Genomic DNA, 15,144 nt, shown 5'->3' on the forward strand with positions numbered 1-15,144 from the left:
CAGCCTGGGGAGCAGCGCACTTTTTAAGGACAGGAAAGATTTTCCAGGGGGATTTTCAGTGCATCTTCCTTTTTAAAAAAAAAAATGTTTATTAAGAATTTTTAAACAAAATTTTCCACCTTACAAACAACCCCCCCGCCCGTAACAAAAAGAGAGAAAGCTCGCATAGCCTGACATGAACATGGCAAATCAATATGATACAGAACTTTGTACATTGGATTCCTCCCGTACATGTCAGTTTTCCGGATCGTTCATGTGTTTTCTTGCTCAAATGCCCCCCAGATAAACCCTCCTTCCCCCCCCCCACCACGAAAGATATCCCCCCCTCCCCTCCTGGGTTGCTGCTGCTGCTGTCCGACCTTCATCTACCGCTCCGCGAGATAGTCTAGGAACGGTTGCCACCGCCTGTAGAACCTCTGCGCAGACCCTCTCAAGGCAAACTTTATCCTCTCCAACTTTATGAACCCAGCCATATCATTTATCCAGGCTTCCATGCTGGGGGGCTTCGCCTCTTTCCACATTAACAAGATCTTTCGCCGGGCTACTAGGGACGCAAAGGCCAGAATACCGGCCTCTTTCGCCTCCTGCGCTCCCGGCTCGTCCACTACTCCAAATATTGCTAGCCCCCAGCTTGGCTTGACCCGGACTTTCACCACCTGAGATATTGCTCCCGCCACTCCTCTCCAGAACCCATCCAGTGCCGGGCATGACCAAAACATATGGACATGGTTCGCCGGACTTCCTGAGCACCTCCCACATCTGTCCTCCACCCCAAAGAACCTACTCAGCCTCGCCCCCGTCATATGCGCTCTGTGAGCTACCTTAAATTGTATCAGGCTAAGCCTGGCACACGAGGAAGAGGAATTAACCCTACTTAGGGCATCAGCCCACAGCCCCTCTCTCCTCCCCCAGCTCCTCTTCCCATTTACCTTTCAGCTCCTCTACCAAAGCCTCCCCCTCTTTCATCTCCTGGTATATCGCCGACACCTTGCCCTTCCCGACCCATACGCCCAAAATCACCCTGTCTTGAATCCCCTGTGCCGGGAGCAACAGGAATTCCCTCACCTGCCACCTCACAAACGCCCTCACTTGCATGTACCTGAAGGCATTTCCCGGGGTAGCCCAAATTTCTCCTCCAGCGCCCCTAAGCTCGCAAACGTCCCATCGATGAACAGGTCCCCCATTCTTCTAATCCCTGCCCGATGCCAGCTCTGAAAACCCCCGTCCATCCTTCCTGGGACAAACCGATGATTATCCCTAATCGGGGACCACACCGAGGCTCCCATCGCTCCCGTGTCGTCTCGACTGACCACAGATCTTTAGCGTTGCCGCCACCACCGGGCTCGTGGTGTACCTTGTCGGCGAGAGCAGCAGCGGTGCCGTCACCAGCGTCCCCAGGCTCGTTCCTTTGCAGGACGCCATCTCCAACCTCTTCCACGCCGCCCCCTCTCCCTCCATCACCCACTTACGGATCATCGCCACGTTGGCTGCCCAGTAGTAGCCACCCAAATTCGGCAACGCCAACCCTCCTCTATCTCTGCTACGCTCCAGGAACCCCCTTACCCTCGGGGTCTTGCTCGCCCACACAAATCCCATAATGCTCCTGCTTACCCTCTTAAAGAAGGCCTTGGTAATCACAATTGGGAGGCATTGGAATACAAAAAGAAACCTCGGGAGGACCACCATTTTAATCGACTGTACCCTGCCCGCCAGCGAGAGTGGCAACATGTCCCACCTTTTAAAATCCTCCTCCATCTGTTCCACCAGCCGCGTCAAATTAAGTTTGTGCCGTGCCCCCCAGCTCCTAACTACCTGAATCCCCAAGTATCGAAAGCTCCTTTCCGCCCTCCTCAACTGTAGGTCGTCTATCCCTCTTCCCTGATCCACCGGATGCACCACAAAGAGCTCGCTCTTTCCCACATTGAGCTTATTGCCCGAGAAGTCTCCAAACTCCCTTAGGATCTGCATAACCTCAACCATCCCCTCCACTGGATCCGCCACATACAGCAACAGGTCGTCTGCGTACAGCGACACCCGATGTTCCTCTCCCCCTCGGACCACCCCCTTCCATTTCCCCGACTCCCTTAACGCCATGGCCAAAGGTTCAATTGCCAATGCAAACAGCAGAGGGGACAGAGGGCACCCCTGCCTCGTCCCTCGATACAGCCGGAAATACTCCGACCTCCGCCGGTTCGTGACCACACTCGCCACAGGGGCTCTATACAGGAGCTTAACCCAACGAATAAACCCTTCCCCGAACCCAAACCTCCTCAACATTTCCCAGAGATACTCCCACTCTACTCGATCAAAGGCCTTCTCCGCGTCCATGGCTGCCACTATCTCCGCCTCTCCCTCCACCGATGGCATCATTATCGTTATTTAGGAGCCTTCGCACATTGGTATTTAGCTGCCTGCCCTTTACGAATCCCGTCTGGTCCTCGTGAATCACCCCCGGGACACACTCCTCAATCCTCGTAGCAAACATTTTTGCCAGCAACTTAGCATCTACGTTGAGGAGCGAGATCGGTCTATACGACCCACATTGCAGTGGGCCCTTATCCCGCTTCAAGATCAAAGAGATCGTCGCCTCCGACATTGTCGGGGGCAGGGTCCCCCCCTCCCTTGCTTCATTGAAGGTTCTTACCAACAACGGGGCTAACAGGTCTATATACCTCCTATAAAATTCCACCGGGAACCCATCCGGCCCCGGGGCCTTCCCTGCCTGCATGCTCCACAGTCCTTTAACCAGCTCCTCCACCCCAATTGGCGCCCCCAAACCAGCCACCTCCTGCTCCTCCACCCTCGGGAACCTCAGTTGATCCAAGAATCGTCGCATCCCCTCTTTTCCCCCTGGGGGCTGGGACCTATACAGCTCCTCATAAAAGGCCTTGAATGCCTCATTCACTTTCACCGCACTCCGCACCGTAGTTCCCCTGCCAACCTTGACTCCACCTATTTCCCTCGCTGCCAACCTCTTACGGAGCTGATGTGCCAGCATCCGACTCGCCTTCTCCCCATATTCACACATCGCCCCCTGTGCCTTCCTCCACTGTGCCTTCCCTGTGGTCAACAGGTCGAACTCCGTCTGGAGACTTCGTCTCTCCTTGAGTAGTCCCTCATCAGGAGCCTCTGCATATCTCCTGTCAACCCTTAAAATCTCCCCCACTAACCTCTCCCTTTCCCTGCCCTCTCTCTTCACCCTATGAGCCCTGATGGAGATGAACTCTCCCCTGACCACCGCCTTCAGCGCCTCCCATACTTCTCCCACCTGCACCTCCCCGTTGTCGTTGGCCTCCAGGTACCTTTTGATGCAACCCCGCACCCTCCCACACACTTCCTCGTCTGCCAGCAGTCCCACATCCAATCGCCACAACGGGCGTTGGTCCCTCTCCTCCCCCAGCTCTAGCTCCACCCAATGCGGGGCGTGGTCTGAAATGGCTATGGCCGAATACTCCGTTCCCTCCACTTTCGGGATCAATGCCCTGCCCAGAACAAAAAAGTCTATCCGGGAGTAGGCCTTATGTACATGGGAGAAAAAAGAAAATTCTCTGGCCAAAGGCCTGGCAAATCTCCACGGATCTACTCCACCCATCTGATCCATAAACCCCAAAGAACAAAAACAAAGAACAAAGAAATGTACAGCACAGGAACAGGCCCTTCGGCCCTCCAAGCCCGTGCCGACCATGCTGCCCGACTAAACTACAATCTTCTACACTTCCTGGGTCCGTATCCTTCTATTCCCATCCTATTCATATATTTGTCAAGATGCCCCTTAAATGTCCCTATCGTCCCTGCTTCCACTACCTCCTCCGGTAGCGAGTTCCAGGCACCCACTACCCTCTGCGTAAAAAACTTGCCTCGTACATCTACTCTAAACCTTGCCCCTCTCACCTTAAACCTATGCCCCCTAGTAATTGACCCCTCTACCCTGGGGAAAAGCCTCTGACTATCCACTCTGTCTATGCCCCTCATAATTTTGTATACCTCTATCAGGTCTCCCCTCAACCTCCTTCGTTCCAGTGAGAACAAACCGAGTTTATTCAACCACTCCTCATAGCTAATGCCCTCCATACCAGGCAACATTCTGGTAAATCTCTTCTGCACCCTCTCTAAAGCCTCCACATCCTTCTGGTAGTGTGGCGACCAGAATTGAACACTATACTCCAAGTGTGGCCTAACTAAGGTTCTATACAGCTGCAACATGACTTGCCAATTCTTATACTCAATGCCCCGGCCAATGAAGGCAAGCATGCCGTATGCCTTCTTGACTACCTTCTCCACCTGTGTTGCCCCTTTCAATGACCTGTGGACCTGTACTCCTAGATCTCTTTGACTTTCAATACTCTTGAGGGTTCTACCATTCACTGTATATTCCCTATCTGCATTAGACCTTCCAAAATGCATTACCTCACATTTGTCCGGATTAAACTCCATCTGCCATCTCTCCGCCCAAGTCTCCAGACAATCTAAATCCTGCTGTATCCTCCGACAGTCCTCATCGCTATCCGCAATTCCACCAACCTTTATGTCGTCTGCAAACTTACTAATCAGACCAGTTACATTTTCCTCCAAATCATTTATATATACTACAAAGAGCAAAGGTCCCAGCACTGATCCCTGTGGAACACCACTGGTCACAGCCCTCCAATTAGAAAAGCATCCCTCCATTGCTACTCTCTGCCTTCTATGGCCTAGCCAGTTCTGTATCCACCTTGCCAGCTCACCCCTGATCCCGTGTGACTTCACCTTTTGTACTAGTCTACCATGAGGGACCTTGTCAAAGGCCTTACTGAAGTCCATATAGACAACATCTACTGCCCTACCTGCATCAATCATCTTAGTGACCTCCTCGAAAAACTCTATCAAGTTAGTGAGACACGACCTCCCCTTCACAAAACCGTGCTGCCTCTCACTAATACGTCCATTTGCTTCCAAATGGGAGTAGATCCTGTCTCGAAGAATTCTCTCCAGTAATTTCCCTACCACTGAAATAAGGCTCACCGGCCTGTAGTTCCCGGGATTATCCTTGCTACCCTTCTTAAACAAAGGAACAACATTGGCTATTCTCCAGTCCTCCGGGACATCCCCTGAAGACAGCGAGGATCCAAAGATTTCTGAGTCAAGGCCTCAGCAATTTCCTCTCCAGCCTCCTTCAGTATTCTGGGGTAGATCCCATCAGGCCCTGGGGACTTATCTACCTTAATATTTTTTAAGACACCCAACACCTCGTCTTTTTGGATCACAATGTGACCCAGGCTATCTACACCCCCTTCTCCAGACTCAACATCTACCAATTCCTTCTCTTTGGTGAATACTGATGCAAAGTATTCATTTAGTACCTCGCCCATTTCCTCTGGCTCCACACATAGATTCCCTTGCCTATCCTTCAGTGGGCCAACCCTTTCCCTGGCTACCCTCTTGCTTTTTATGTACGTGTAAAAAGCCTTGGGATTTTCCTTAACCCTGTTTGCCAATGACTTTTCGTGACCCCTTCTAGCCCTCCTGACTCCTTGCTTAAGTTCCTTCCTACTTTCCTTATATTCCACGCAGGCTTCGTCTGTTCCCAGCCTTTTAGCCCTGACAAATGCCTCCTTTTTCTTTTTGACGAGGCCTACAATATCACTCGTCATCCAAGGTTCCCGAAAATTGCCGTATTTATCTTTCTTCCTCACAGGAACATGCCGGTCCTGTATTCCTTTCAACTGCCACTTGAAAGCCTCCCACATGTCAGATGTTGATTTGCCCTCAAACATCCGCCCCCAATCTATGTTCTTCAGTTCCTGCCTAATATTGTTATAATTAGCCTTCCCCCAATTTAGCACATTCATCCTCGGACCACTCTTATCCTTGTCCACCAGTACTTTAAAACTTACTGAATTGTGGTCACTGTTACCGAAATGCTCCCCTACTGAAACATCTACCACCTGGCCGGGCTCATTCCCCAATACCAGGTCCAGTACCGCCCCTTCCCTAGTTGGACTGTCTACATATTGTTTTAAGAAGCCCTCCTGGATGCTCCTTACAAACTCCACCCCGTCTAAGCCCCTGGCACTAAGTGAGTCCCAGTCAATATTGGGGAAGTTGAAGTCTCCCATCACCACAACCCTGTTGTTTTTACTCTTTTCCAAAATCTGTCTACCTATCTGCTCCTCTATCTCCCGCTGGCTATTGGGAGGCCTGTAGTATACCCCCAACATTGTGACTGCCCCCTTCTTATTCCTGATCTCTACCCATATAGCCTCACTGCCCTCTGAGGTGTCCTCTCGCAGTACAGCTGTGATATTCACCCGAACAAGTAGCGCAACTCCACCTCCCCTTTTACATCCCCCTCTATCCCGCCTGAAACATCTAAATCCTGGAACGTTTAGCTGCCAATCCTGCCCTTCCCTCAACCAGGTCTCTGTAATGGCAACAACGTCATAGTTCCAAGTACTAATCCAAGCTCTAAGTTCATCTGCCTTACCCGTAATACTTCTTGCATTAAAACATATGCACTTCAGGCCACCAGACCCGCTGTGTTCAGCAACTTCTCCCTGTCTGCTCTGCCTCAGAGCCACACTGTCCCTATTCCCTAGTTCTCCCTCAATGCTCTCACCTTCTGACCTATTGCTCCCGTGCCCACCCCCCTGCCATACTAGTTTAAACCCCCCTGAGCACCTTGGCCGCAGCCGGCCTCTTCCCCGTCCTAGATCTGGAACAATCTAATGCTGGGTCCAACACCGTGTTAAAATCCCCACCCATTATCAAGCTCCCTACTTCCAAGTCTGGAATACGCCCCAACATCCGTTTCATGAATCCAGCATCGTCCCAGTTCGGGGCGTATACATTTACCAATACCACCTCCGCCCCCTGCAACCTCCCGCTCACCATCGCGTATCGGCCTCCATTGTCCGCTACTATATTCTTGGCCGCAAACGACACCCGCTTCCCCACCAGTATTGCCACCCCTCTATTCTTCGCATCCAGCCCCGAATGGAACACCTGTCCTACCCAACACTTCCTTAACCTGACCTGACCTGCCACCTTCAGATGTCTCCTGAAGCATGACCATGTCTGCCTTCAGTCCCTTTAGGTGCGCGAACACTCGGGCCCTCTTAACCGGCCCATTTAAGCCTCTCACATTCCACGTGATCAGCCGGATTGGGGGGCTAGCCCCCCCCCCCCCCCCCCCCCCCCCCACCGGCCGACTAGCCATCTCCTATCTTAGGCCAGTCCTGTGCCCGCGCCTCCCGCACCCTCCAGTCCCCCAGACGGGGGATCCCCTGCCCCGACCACCTCTTCCATCTTCAGTTCCCCCTCGGCCAGTGCAGCAGCAACCCTATTGTCCCCCCCCCCCCCTCGCTAGATCCACATGTAGCTCTTTTGCTCCCCCCATACTACTTCCGTAAGTCAGCTGACTTCTGCTGACCCCGGCTTCCCCCGCCTTCCCGTTGATCTCCCCCGTGTGGGAGTCTCTCCTCCTCCTTACCTTCCTCCATCACCCCCCCCCCCCCCCCCCCCCCCCCAGCGCGGGCAAAAGCCTGCACTTTCCTGAGCCAGCCCCGCCCCCTATGGTGCAGCTCCTGTTGCGGCCTTATCCCAGTTCCCCCATCCCCGAGTCTCACCTCCCTCCAGCACCGACGCCCACATTCCCCATTATCTCGTCAACAGAAAAAAACGAATTTTACCCAGAACTCTACCCACATCCCCATCCATCATCCCACCCATGAAGCATTCTTTACCCATATTTACAACCCCGTATACAACCAATATCCCCCCACAACCACAGCCCCTCAGTTCGAGTCCAATTTTTCCGTTTGGATAAAGGTCCAAGCCTCTTCTGGCGTTTCAAAATAATGGTGTCGGTCCTGATAAGTGACCCACAGTCGCGCAGGCTGCAGCATGCCGAACCTGACACTTTTTTTGTGCAGCACCGTCTTGGCCCGGTTGAAGCCAGCTCTCCTCCTTGCCACCTCCGCGCTCCAATCCTGGTAGACTCGGATCACCGCATTCACCCATCTACTGCTCCGCACCTTCTTGGCCCATCTCAAAACACTTTCCTTGTCCGCGAAGCGATGGAACCTTGCCACTATTGCCCTTGGCGGCTCATCAGCCTTGCACCTCCTCGCTAGGACCCGGTGAGCCCCTTCCAGCTCCAGGGGGCTCGGAGAGGCCTCCGCACCCATCAGCGAATGGAGCATCGTACTCACGTACGCCCCGGCATCAGCTCCCTCCACTCCTTCGGGGAGACCCAGAATCCGGAGATTCTTCCTCCCCGACCTGTTCTCCAGGACCTCGAGTCTCTCGGCCCACCTCCTGTGCACCGCCTCGTGCGCCTCCATCTTTACCGCCAGGCCCAGGATCTCGTCCTCGTTCTCATTCGTTTTATCCCTCACCTCGCGGAGCTCCACCGCCTGGGCCTTCTGGGTCTCCTTCGGCCCCTCGATCGCCAACAGCATCGGCGCCAGCACCTCCTTTTTAAGCTCCTCCACACATTGCTTGAGGAACTCCTGCTGGTCCGGCCCCCATGCTGCTCGATCTCCGCCCTCCACCATCTTGGTTTTTTTCCCCTCGCTTTTGCCGCTGCTCCAGAGCCTCTTTCTTCGACGCTCCACCGCTAATCTCTGCCGTACAACATAAGGGGGGACCTTACTTCACCTTCCCACACGGGATTTAATCCAAAAAAAATTCCGTTGGGGCTCCTCTGGAGAGCCCAAAAGTCCGTTATCGCGGGAGCTGCCGAAATCTTCAGAAGAATATAGGAAGCGCTGGGAAAACTAGTGGATGAGTGGGAGAAGCCCGACATAAATTCATGTTTTTGGTGTCAACACATTCCAGCAGGATACAGTGTAGTTAAATCTCTCATCACCTCCACTCCAATCACCTCTTTTGGTTTTTTATTTCTATACCCACAGCCCTGGACTGTGACTGCTAAATTATTACATTTGGAGCAGGAATAAAATATGTCCAAATTCCAGTTTGAAATTGTTTGGAATTCTGTAACACCTTTGAATAGCGCAAGAAGATGGCGGATGGATCTTGCGGGGCGGCCTCGGGGAGGACGGCAACCGCGCGTGCGCGGGTGATGTCATTTACACGATGCTGGCGGCGTCATTTACGCAGCGCCGCTTTTTACGCGGCGCCAAGGCCCAGCGCGTGTAAAATACGCGACGCCGCTCCTAGCCCCCCCGGGGGCGGGAGAATAGGGCTCCAACGCCGGAGTGAAACACTCCGGTTTTCACTCCGGCGTCGGCACTTAGACTCCCGTTGGGAGAATCCCGCCCACATTCTTCAAGGGAGTGCAGGCAAGATCATGAGTGTAGTTCCTCGCGCAGTTAACTCCTGGTCTTGTGAGAGATGCAATTGCTCAGAGGGAGGGAAAAGTCAAAGTCCTTCACTCCAGTCCATACGCGCGCAACCAAAGAGATGCACCCCAGGACTGTCTGATGAGAGTAATTGTCTCCTCACTCCCTCTGCTGGCTGTAATCGTGGACGGCCTGAACCCAGTTACCCCTAGTTTGAATACATCAAAAAAATAATTGAACTAAATCAAATAAACTGAGGGTCAAATTAAAGGGACGGCCCCTTTAAAGAAAAAATGGAGCACTGCACACGACCCGAGCACACCCCTATTAAATTAACGGAAGCGAGGAATCGCCTGAAACTTTGGCAGTGGTGGGATAAGATCACCCACTTCCAGAGAGGCTAGAGTCGAATCCAGTGCCTTAGAGCACTCAGCCACGCGACCAATCTTAACTCAGTCACTACTGGGTAGGAGTCCAAAACCTCAGCGGCCAACAATTGGTAACTTAAATGAGCAACCTCAGACTGGCTATAGAGATGGCTGATGGTAAATTAATAATGTATCTCAATTTGGGTGGCCGATTGCTTCTGAGGCTGCTGTTAAAATAATAATAATCTTTATTGTCACACGTAGGCTTACATTAACACTGCAGTGAAGTTACTGTGAAAAGCCCCAAGTTGCCACATTCTGGCGCCTGTTCGGGTACACGGAGGGAGAATTCAGTATGTCCAAATTGTCTAACAGCACGTCTTTTGGGACTTGTGAGAGGAAACAGGAGCACCCGGAGGAAACCCACTCAGACACGGGGAGAACGTGCAGACTCCGCACAGACAGTGACCGAAGCCGGGAATCGACCCTGGCGCTGTGACGCAGCAGTGCTAACCACTGTGCTACTGTGCATTGGGACAGGGTAGAGGAAGTTTTACCAGGTGTTATAGCTGATCTGTCCGACCTGCAAATGTGTTTTATATATACACAAGGTACCAAAAATAGTCGTCCCACCTGCATAATTAACATCTTTCAACTCTCGGTGCAGTGTTTATTGTATTTGGGGGTGTGATGTTTTTGTTTTGTTTTGTAAAATGTTAAAAATATGAATAAAAATATAGATATATATTTTTAAATCCTTCAACTCGATTACCTCACCCAGTCAACAGCGGAGTATGGTGGTGGTTTTTAATAGATTTTGGAGGGAATGCATGGCTCAAAGCTTCTCCTGCATCGTTAATGATCCACTTCTGTCCTGTGTCCTGCAGTGGGGGGTTTCCTGGCCGGCTTCCCGTTCAGTTCGATCGCCAAGGTTTACAGCTGGGACGTGGCTTTCAGGATAGCGGAGGTCACCTGTGCCGTCACCACGGTGGCCTTTTTCCTGCTGAGGAACATCCGGACCAAGATGGGCCGCCTCCCCAAGAAGGAAGACTGAAAGTTTGGAACACTCATCCAGTAGCGAGCCTGCTGCTCTGATCATATAGGTAAAGGCCCATGAGCGCGTGACGTTCTGATCACACCATTACTGCGCGTCCCTGTTCAACAAGTCCCATCACCACAATGCGCCGTTTCCAAATCCCATCCACACTGAAACGTCACAAACATCTTGGCCCTTATTCACACAAGACTTGGCGATTTTAGCCAAGAGTTCAGTTTGTGTGACACGGGGTTAAATCTGGCCTGGATAATTTCGTTCTGCTTTGTGGCGGGGACGATGGTGCTTCTTATTGCCGTTCACCGTGGTTTGGTTCGTCATGGCGGCTCGTTTATCAGAGTTACACAACTCTCCACGAGAATTGCTTTGGAATAAAAGCGTTAATTTATCTCAATCAGCTGCTCTTGTCTGATATCTAGTCCCAACTGCACGGAGCCATAATCACTAGCCAGAGAGCAGCAGCGGGGAGAGAGAAGAGCAGCAATAAGGGGTATGGAATTATCGTAGCTGGATCTCCCATCGAATCACATCGCCAGCATGATTGTCAACCAGTTGCCATAGTACTTCTTGGAAGACGTCCCAATGATGTCGACGAAGCACACGGTTTTGTTCATGTCAACCAGGAGCCCCCCCCCCCCCCCCCACTCTCGCTGCCTCCCTCCCATTCGGCACGTTGGATTTGCAGGTTGACAAACCTGCTTGACCATCCGGAGGTGGGATTCCAACCCGGAGCTTCTGAGGCGGCGACATTACCCCACTGCGCCACCAAGATCACCACTCCACAGCATTGGCATTGTTTTAAAGTGTGCCTTCCAATTGACTCCAGTTGTTGTTGTTTTTCCCCACTGGAAAACGCAACAGTCTTGGAACAAAAACCAAAAATTCCGGAGAAACTCGACAGGTCTGGTAGCATCTGTGTGGAGAGAGGAACAGAGAGTTAATGTTTCGAGTCCAAGGAATAGTCCTACCGGGCTGGAACTGTTAACCCTGCTTCTCTCCCCAGATGCTTCAAGACTTGCTGAGTTCTTCAGGAACATGTTTGCTTTTTACAAACAGCCTTGGAATTTGCTGATCACGTAAAAGACTCATATTTATATAATCATAGAATCCCTACAGTGCAAAAGGAGGCCATTCGACCCATCGAGTCTGCACCGGCCTAGACCGGCCTACCTAGGCCCACTTTCCAGCCGTTCCCACCAGCGGAATCTTCAGTCCTATCGACAGCGAATCCTCCCCCCCCCCCCCACCTCGGGGGAGGGTACAAACAACGGGAAACCCCGTTGACAGCAGTGAGACCAGGAAATCCCGCCAACAGCGGGCCATCTCTGCCGTGCGTGGAAAATCCCGCTCGTGTCTTTCAAAATGTCCCAAAATACTTTACAGCCAAAGAAGTCCTTTTGAAGTGTCGTCACTGTTATACTGTAGGAGCATGTGATCGTATCTGCAAGGGTCAAAGATCAGCAAGTGAACTACATAACCATGTGCTGTTAGACATCTATCCATGTCTTTGATCAATACAATCAAGACATCCGTTATCTCCAGAAAATCTAAAACGGTTTAAGCCGATCCCTTGTGTCTAATATGGACAGCGCAAAATGTATCTTCACCTTCTGTGGGTAACTTGATGTAACCGGCGCAGATGCAATGGGCCGAAGGGCCTTTTCTGTGCTGTCGACTTCTACACCTCTTCAGAAGTGATATCCCATAATTGTTTGTGGTACCTTTTATATTAATGGACTATGATCAGAACGCCCACTGGCACGAGGCAGCTGAATAATTCACAGTAGCGCGTGGAGCAAAACTTATTTGAACTCAGTTGGTGAGCCATTACCCATGTGATAAGACAGCAGCTCGCTTTTGGTGAGTTTTCTCTTTCATTTAAGAGTCCCATTCTCAATTTAATCCCAGTGCGCTGGTGGACAGATTTTAATAGTCCTTCCCCCGCCCAATTGTAATAGTGAATTTATCAACCGTCCTTCCAACTGCTCAACCGTCCCAGAACTCAAAACATACTCTATTTTGTTGCTTCACTTTGGGTCTTTGTACCAAGAGATGCCATCAGTGATCCAGGTGAATCCTGCAAAGTAACTTCACTGAAGAGAATGTGTTCATATTGGGCTTCTACTTGGATCAGGGCTGATGTACGATGAGGACAATGCATTGGGATAACGTCCTTGACTCAAAATTGTCACATTATTGATTTTGTGAAATAAATGTAGTTACTCCAGGAACGGGAAGTGTTTAAACACTAGTTGTAATCATTGTAGACAGCAGGCATTTCAACAACAGCAAGAGGTCATCTAATGGCCATGTGCAGTCGGTCTGTATTGATTAGAGGTGTTTGTAATAGCAAACTCCATTCTAAAGGTGGTTAGTTCATTTTTACCCCTTATTTAAAAGGCTTTTCCTTTTTTACATGGTTCAGATTAGCACACTGCAATCTGGAGAGCAGTGAGGGAAGCCAGGTGCTGCCCAGCACTGCTGTCAATGGTGTTCATGTGCTATGAATTTAGTGGTGAAGAACAGCTCACACTGATTCCATTTCCAGTGCTTTCTCACTGTAAAGCAATTGAGCCTCTCTCCTACATCCATTGCTAACGGACAACATCGAGTCCAATGGGGAGAAATCCTGGCCTCATAAGGCCTAACTCTCCAGAGCACAAAAGAATGGGGGTGTCAGGGTCACAAATGGCAACTAGTCACTCATTTGAGATAGTCTCTCAAATCTGTCTTGTTACAATTGAACATATTTCTTCCCAAACATTACTTACACTAGTTAGTTGGCGTTGGAGCTAGGCGGGGGTGGGGAAGGAGAGAAGCGTTTCGAAAGCTTTTGGATTACGGTACTGTAGCAATAATTGGAAACCGATGCTTATGCTCCATAATTAGAATTTCCACTTTAACATAGTTAGTCAAACCCGCACACTAATGCTGACCTTGTTGTGCTTAGCTCTTGAAGTTATTGCTTGATTAGCAAAGGAATCGGTGCTTTGTATAATGAAAATGTGATTTTTAAAGTTCTTAATAGTGTTAGATTTATGTGTTAATCGCTTCTCGGCCTTTTGGCTAAGATCAAGTGTCTGTCGATTGAGCCTTTGGTTCAGATCTGGTATGTCTCTCTTGTGGGGACCATGAATTGGATTCAATTTTGAATTAGTTTTTTGGAGCAGGCGAGGAGCTGGATTAGGGGTTCGCCCCTGACCCACACTGAGCCCTGGCTTGGTAACTCAGAAAAGGATAAAAATGTATTTAAAAAAAAAAAAAAGATTTGTGTGTTAAACAATATCAGGAAACCGACAAAGCCAGTATCTTGAGAGTAGTAATGTCACAATAGATGTAATTGCTTAAAACATATCCCCAGTGAGGTACGAAATGAGATGGTACAGATTCAAAAGCTGCTTTCTAAAATCATTAAATGTAAATAGCAACCAGCAACTATATTTTAAAATTTCAAAACACCAGCTCAGTATTTGATGCTGGCTTGCTGTCTGCAATGGGTGGGAGAGGATATGCTGATGGATATTTTGCAGGTATGAGCTAACGGAACATCTATGACTTTTTGAAGCTCAGGTTAGAGTATAAATCCAGTACAGTTTAGGTTACTTGAAACCCAAGTCAGAATTACGTAGTGCTACATACTGCTCTTGGAGAACCTACAGACTTGGGTTACCTCTGCATAGAATAGAAGTTAGCTGCACATTATCTCTGGAGTATATGAAGACAAAATACCCTCCCATGTTGCAGGACTGTGAAATCAGCTTTGGGTACTGCTACTTGAACAGTATAACAAGACAAATCTGTCATGTAAGAAGATGCCCCAGTGACCGTGTACTGGACCGGATGCATTAAATTAATAAACCGCTATTGTTTCGACTGGATGTCCTTATAAATTCCGTCCCCCGTCTGGTATTCAATGAGTTATACGATAAAAATTTGTGTGACAATGTACTGAGTATCAAACAATATATTAAAAAGCTTTTCTAATGAACCGGTGTATATGTATATGGTATTTCCCCATCCATGCATTTGTTTTCTAATTGTGCTCATTAGTGTTGAGGAATGAAATATTTTTCCATTTGGAGGTTCCTGTTGTCAGCAACAAGCACTTAGTTCTGACCTTTCACCACTATTAGCTGCAAAGATCATTCACATGTTTGCTATCTCTGAACCAGAATATTCCCAGCCACTCCTGGGGACATTGAGCGCATATTTTAAATCAAAGCACTATTCTAATTAAGAGCAGAATGTAAATGTGGAGAGAAATAAAGCACTCATCTCTGGACTTAGCCGGAGCGTGTGGATTGAAGAACAGACTGGTTCTCCTTCTGGGAGGCACGGTAGCAGTGGTTAGCCTCACAGCGCCAGGGACCCGGGTTCGATTCCCGGCTGGGTCACTGTATGTGCGGAGTCTGCACGTTCTCCCCGTATCTGCGTGGGT

At 50.0% G+C, this 15,144-nt stretch overlaps 1 protein-coding gene across 4 annotated transcripts in view; it reads left to right on the forward strand.

Annotated features, from left to right (window-relative positions):
* The window catches only part of LOC140398195 (glucose-6-phosphate exchanger SLC37A4-like), a 47,197-nt gene extending 32,503 nt beyond the window's left edge, over positions 1-14,694 (forward strand). For 3 of the 4 annotated variants that reach the window (XM_072486553.1, XM_072486555.1, XM_072486554.1), the window contains one exon: positions 10,540-14,694. In XM_072486553.1, the coding sequence (XP_072342654.1) occupies positions 10,540-10,706 (167 nt within the window). In that variant the 3' untranslated portion in view covers positions 10,707-14,694. Of the gene's footprint in view, positions 1-9,916; positions 10,416-10,539 lie in introns of those variants that run through there. The other variant, XM_072486556.1, reaches the window with a different exon arrangement.
* Positions 14,695-15,144: the final 450 nt, after the last annotated feature.

Source organism: Scyliorhinus torazame, chromosome 21 (assembly GCF_047496885.1).
Source record: "Scyliorhinus torazame isolate Kashiwa2021f chromosome 21, sScyTor2.1, whole genome shotgun sequence".
In the NCBI taxonomy this organism is placed as follows: Eukaryota; Metazoa; Chordata; class Chondrichthyes; order Carcharhiniformes; family Scyliorhinidae; genus Scyliorhinus; species Scyliorhinus torazame.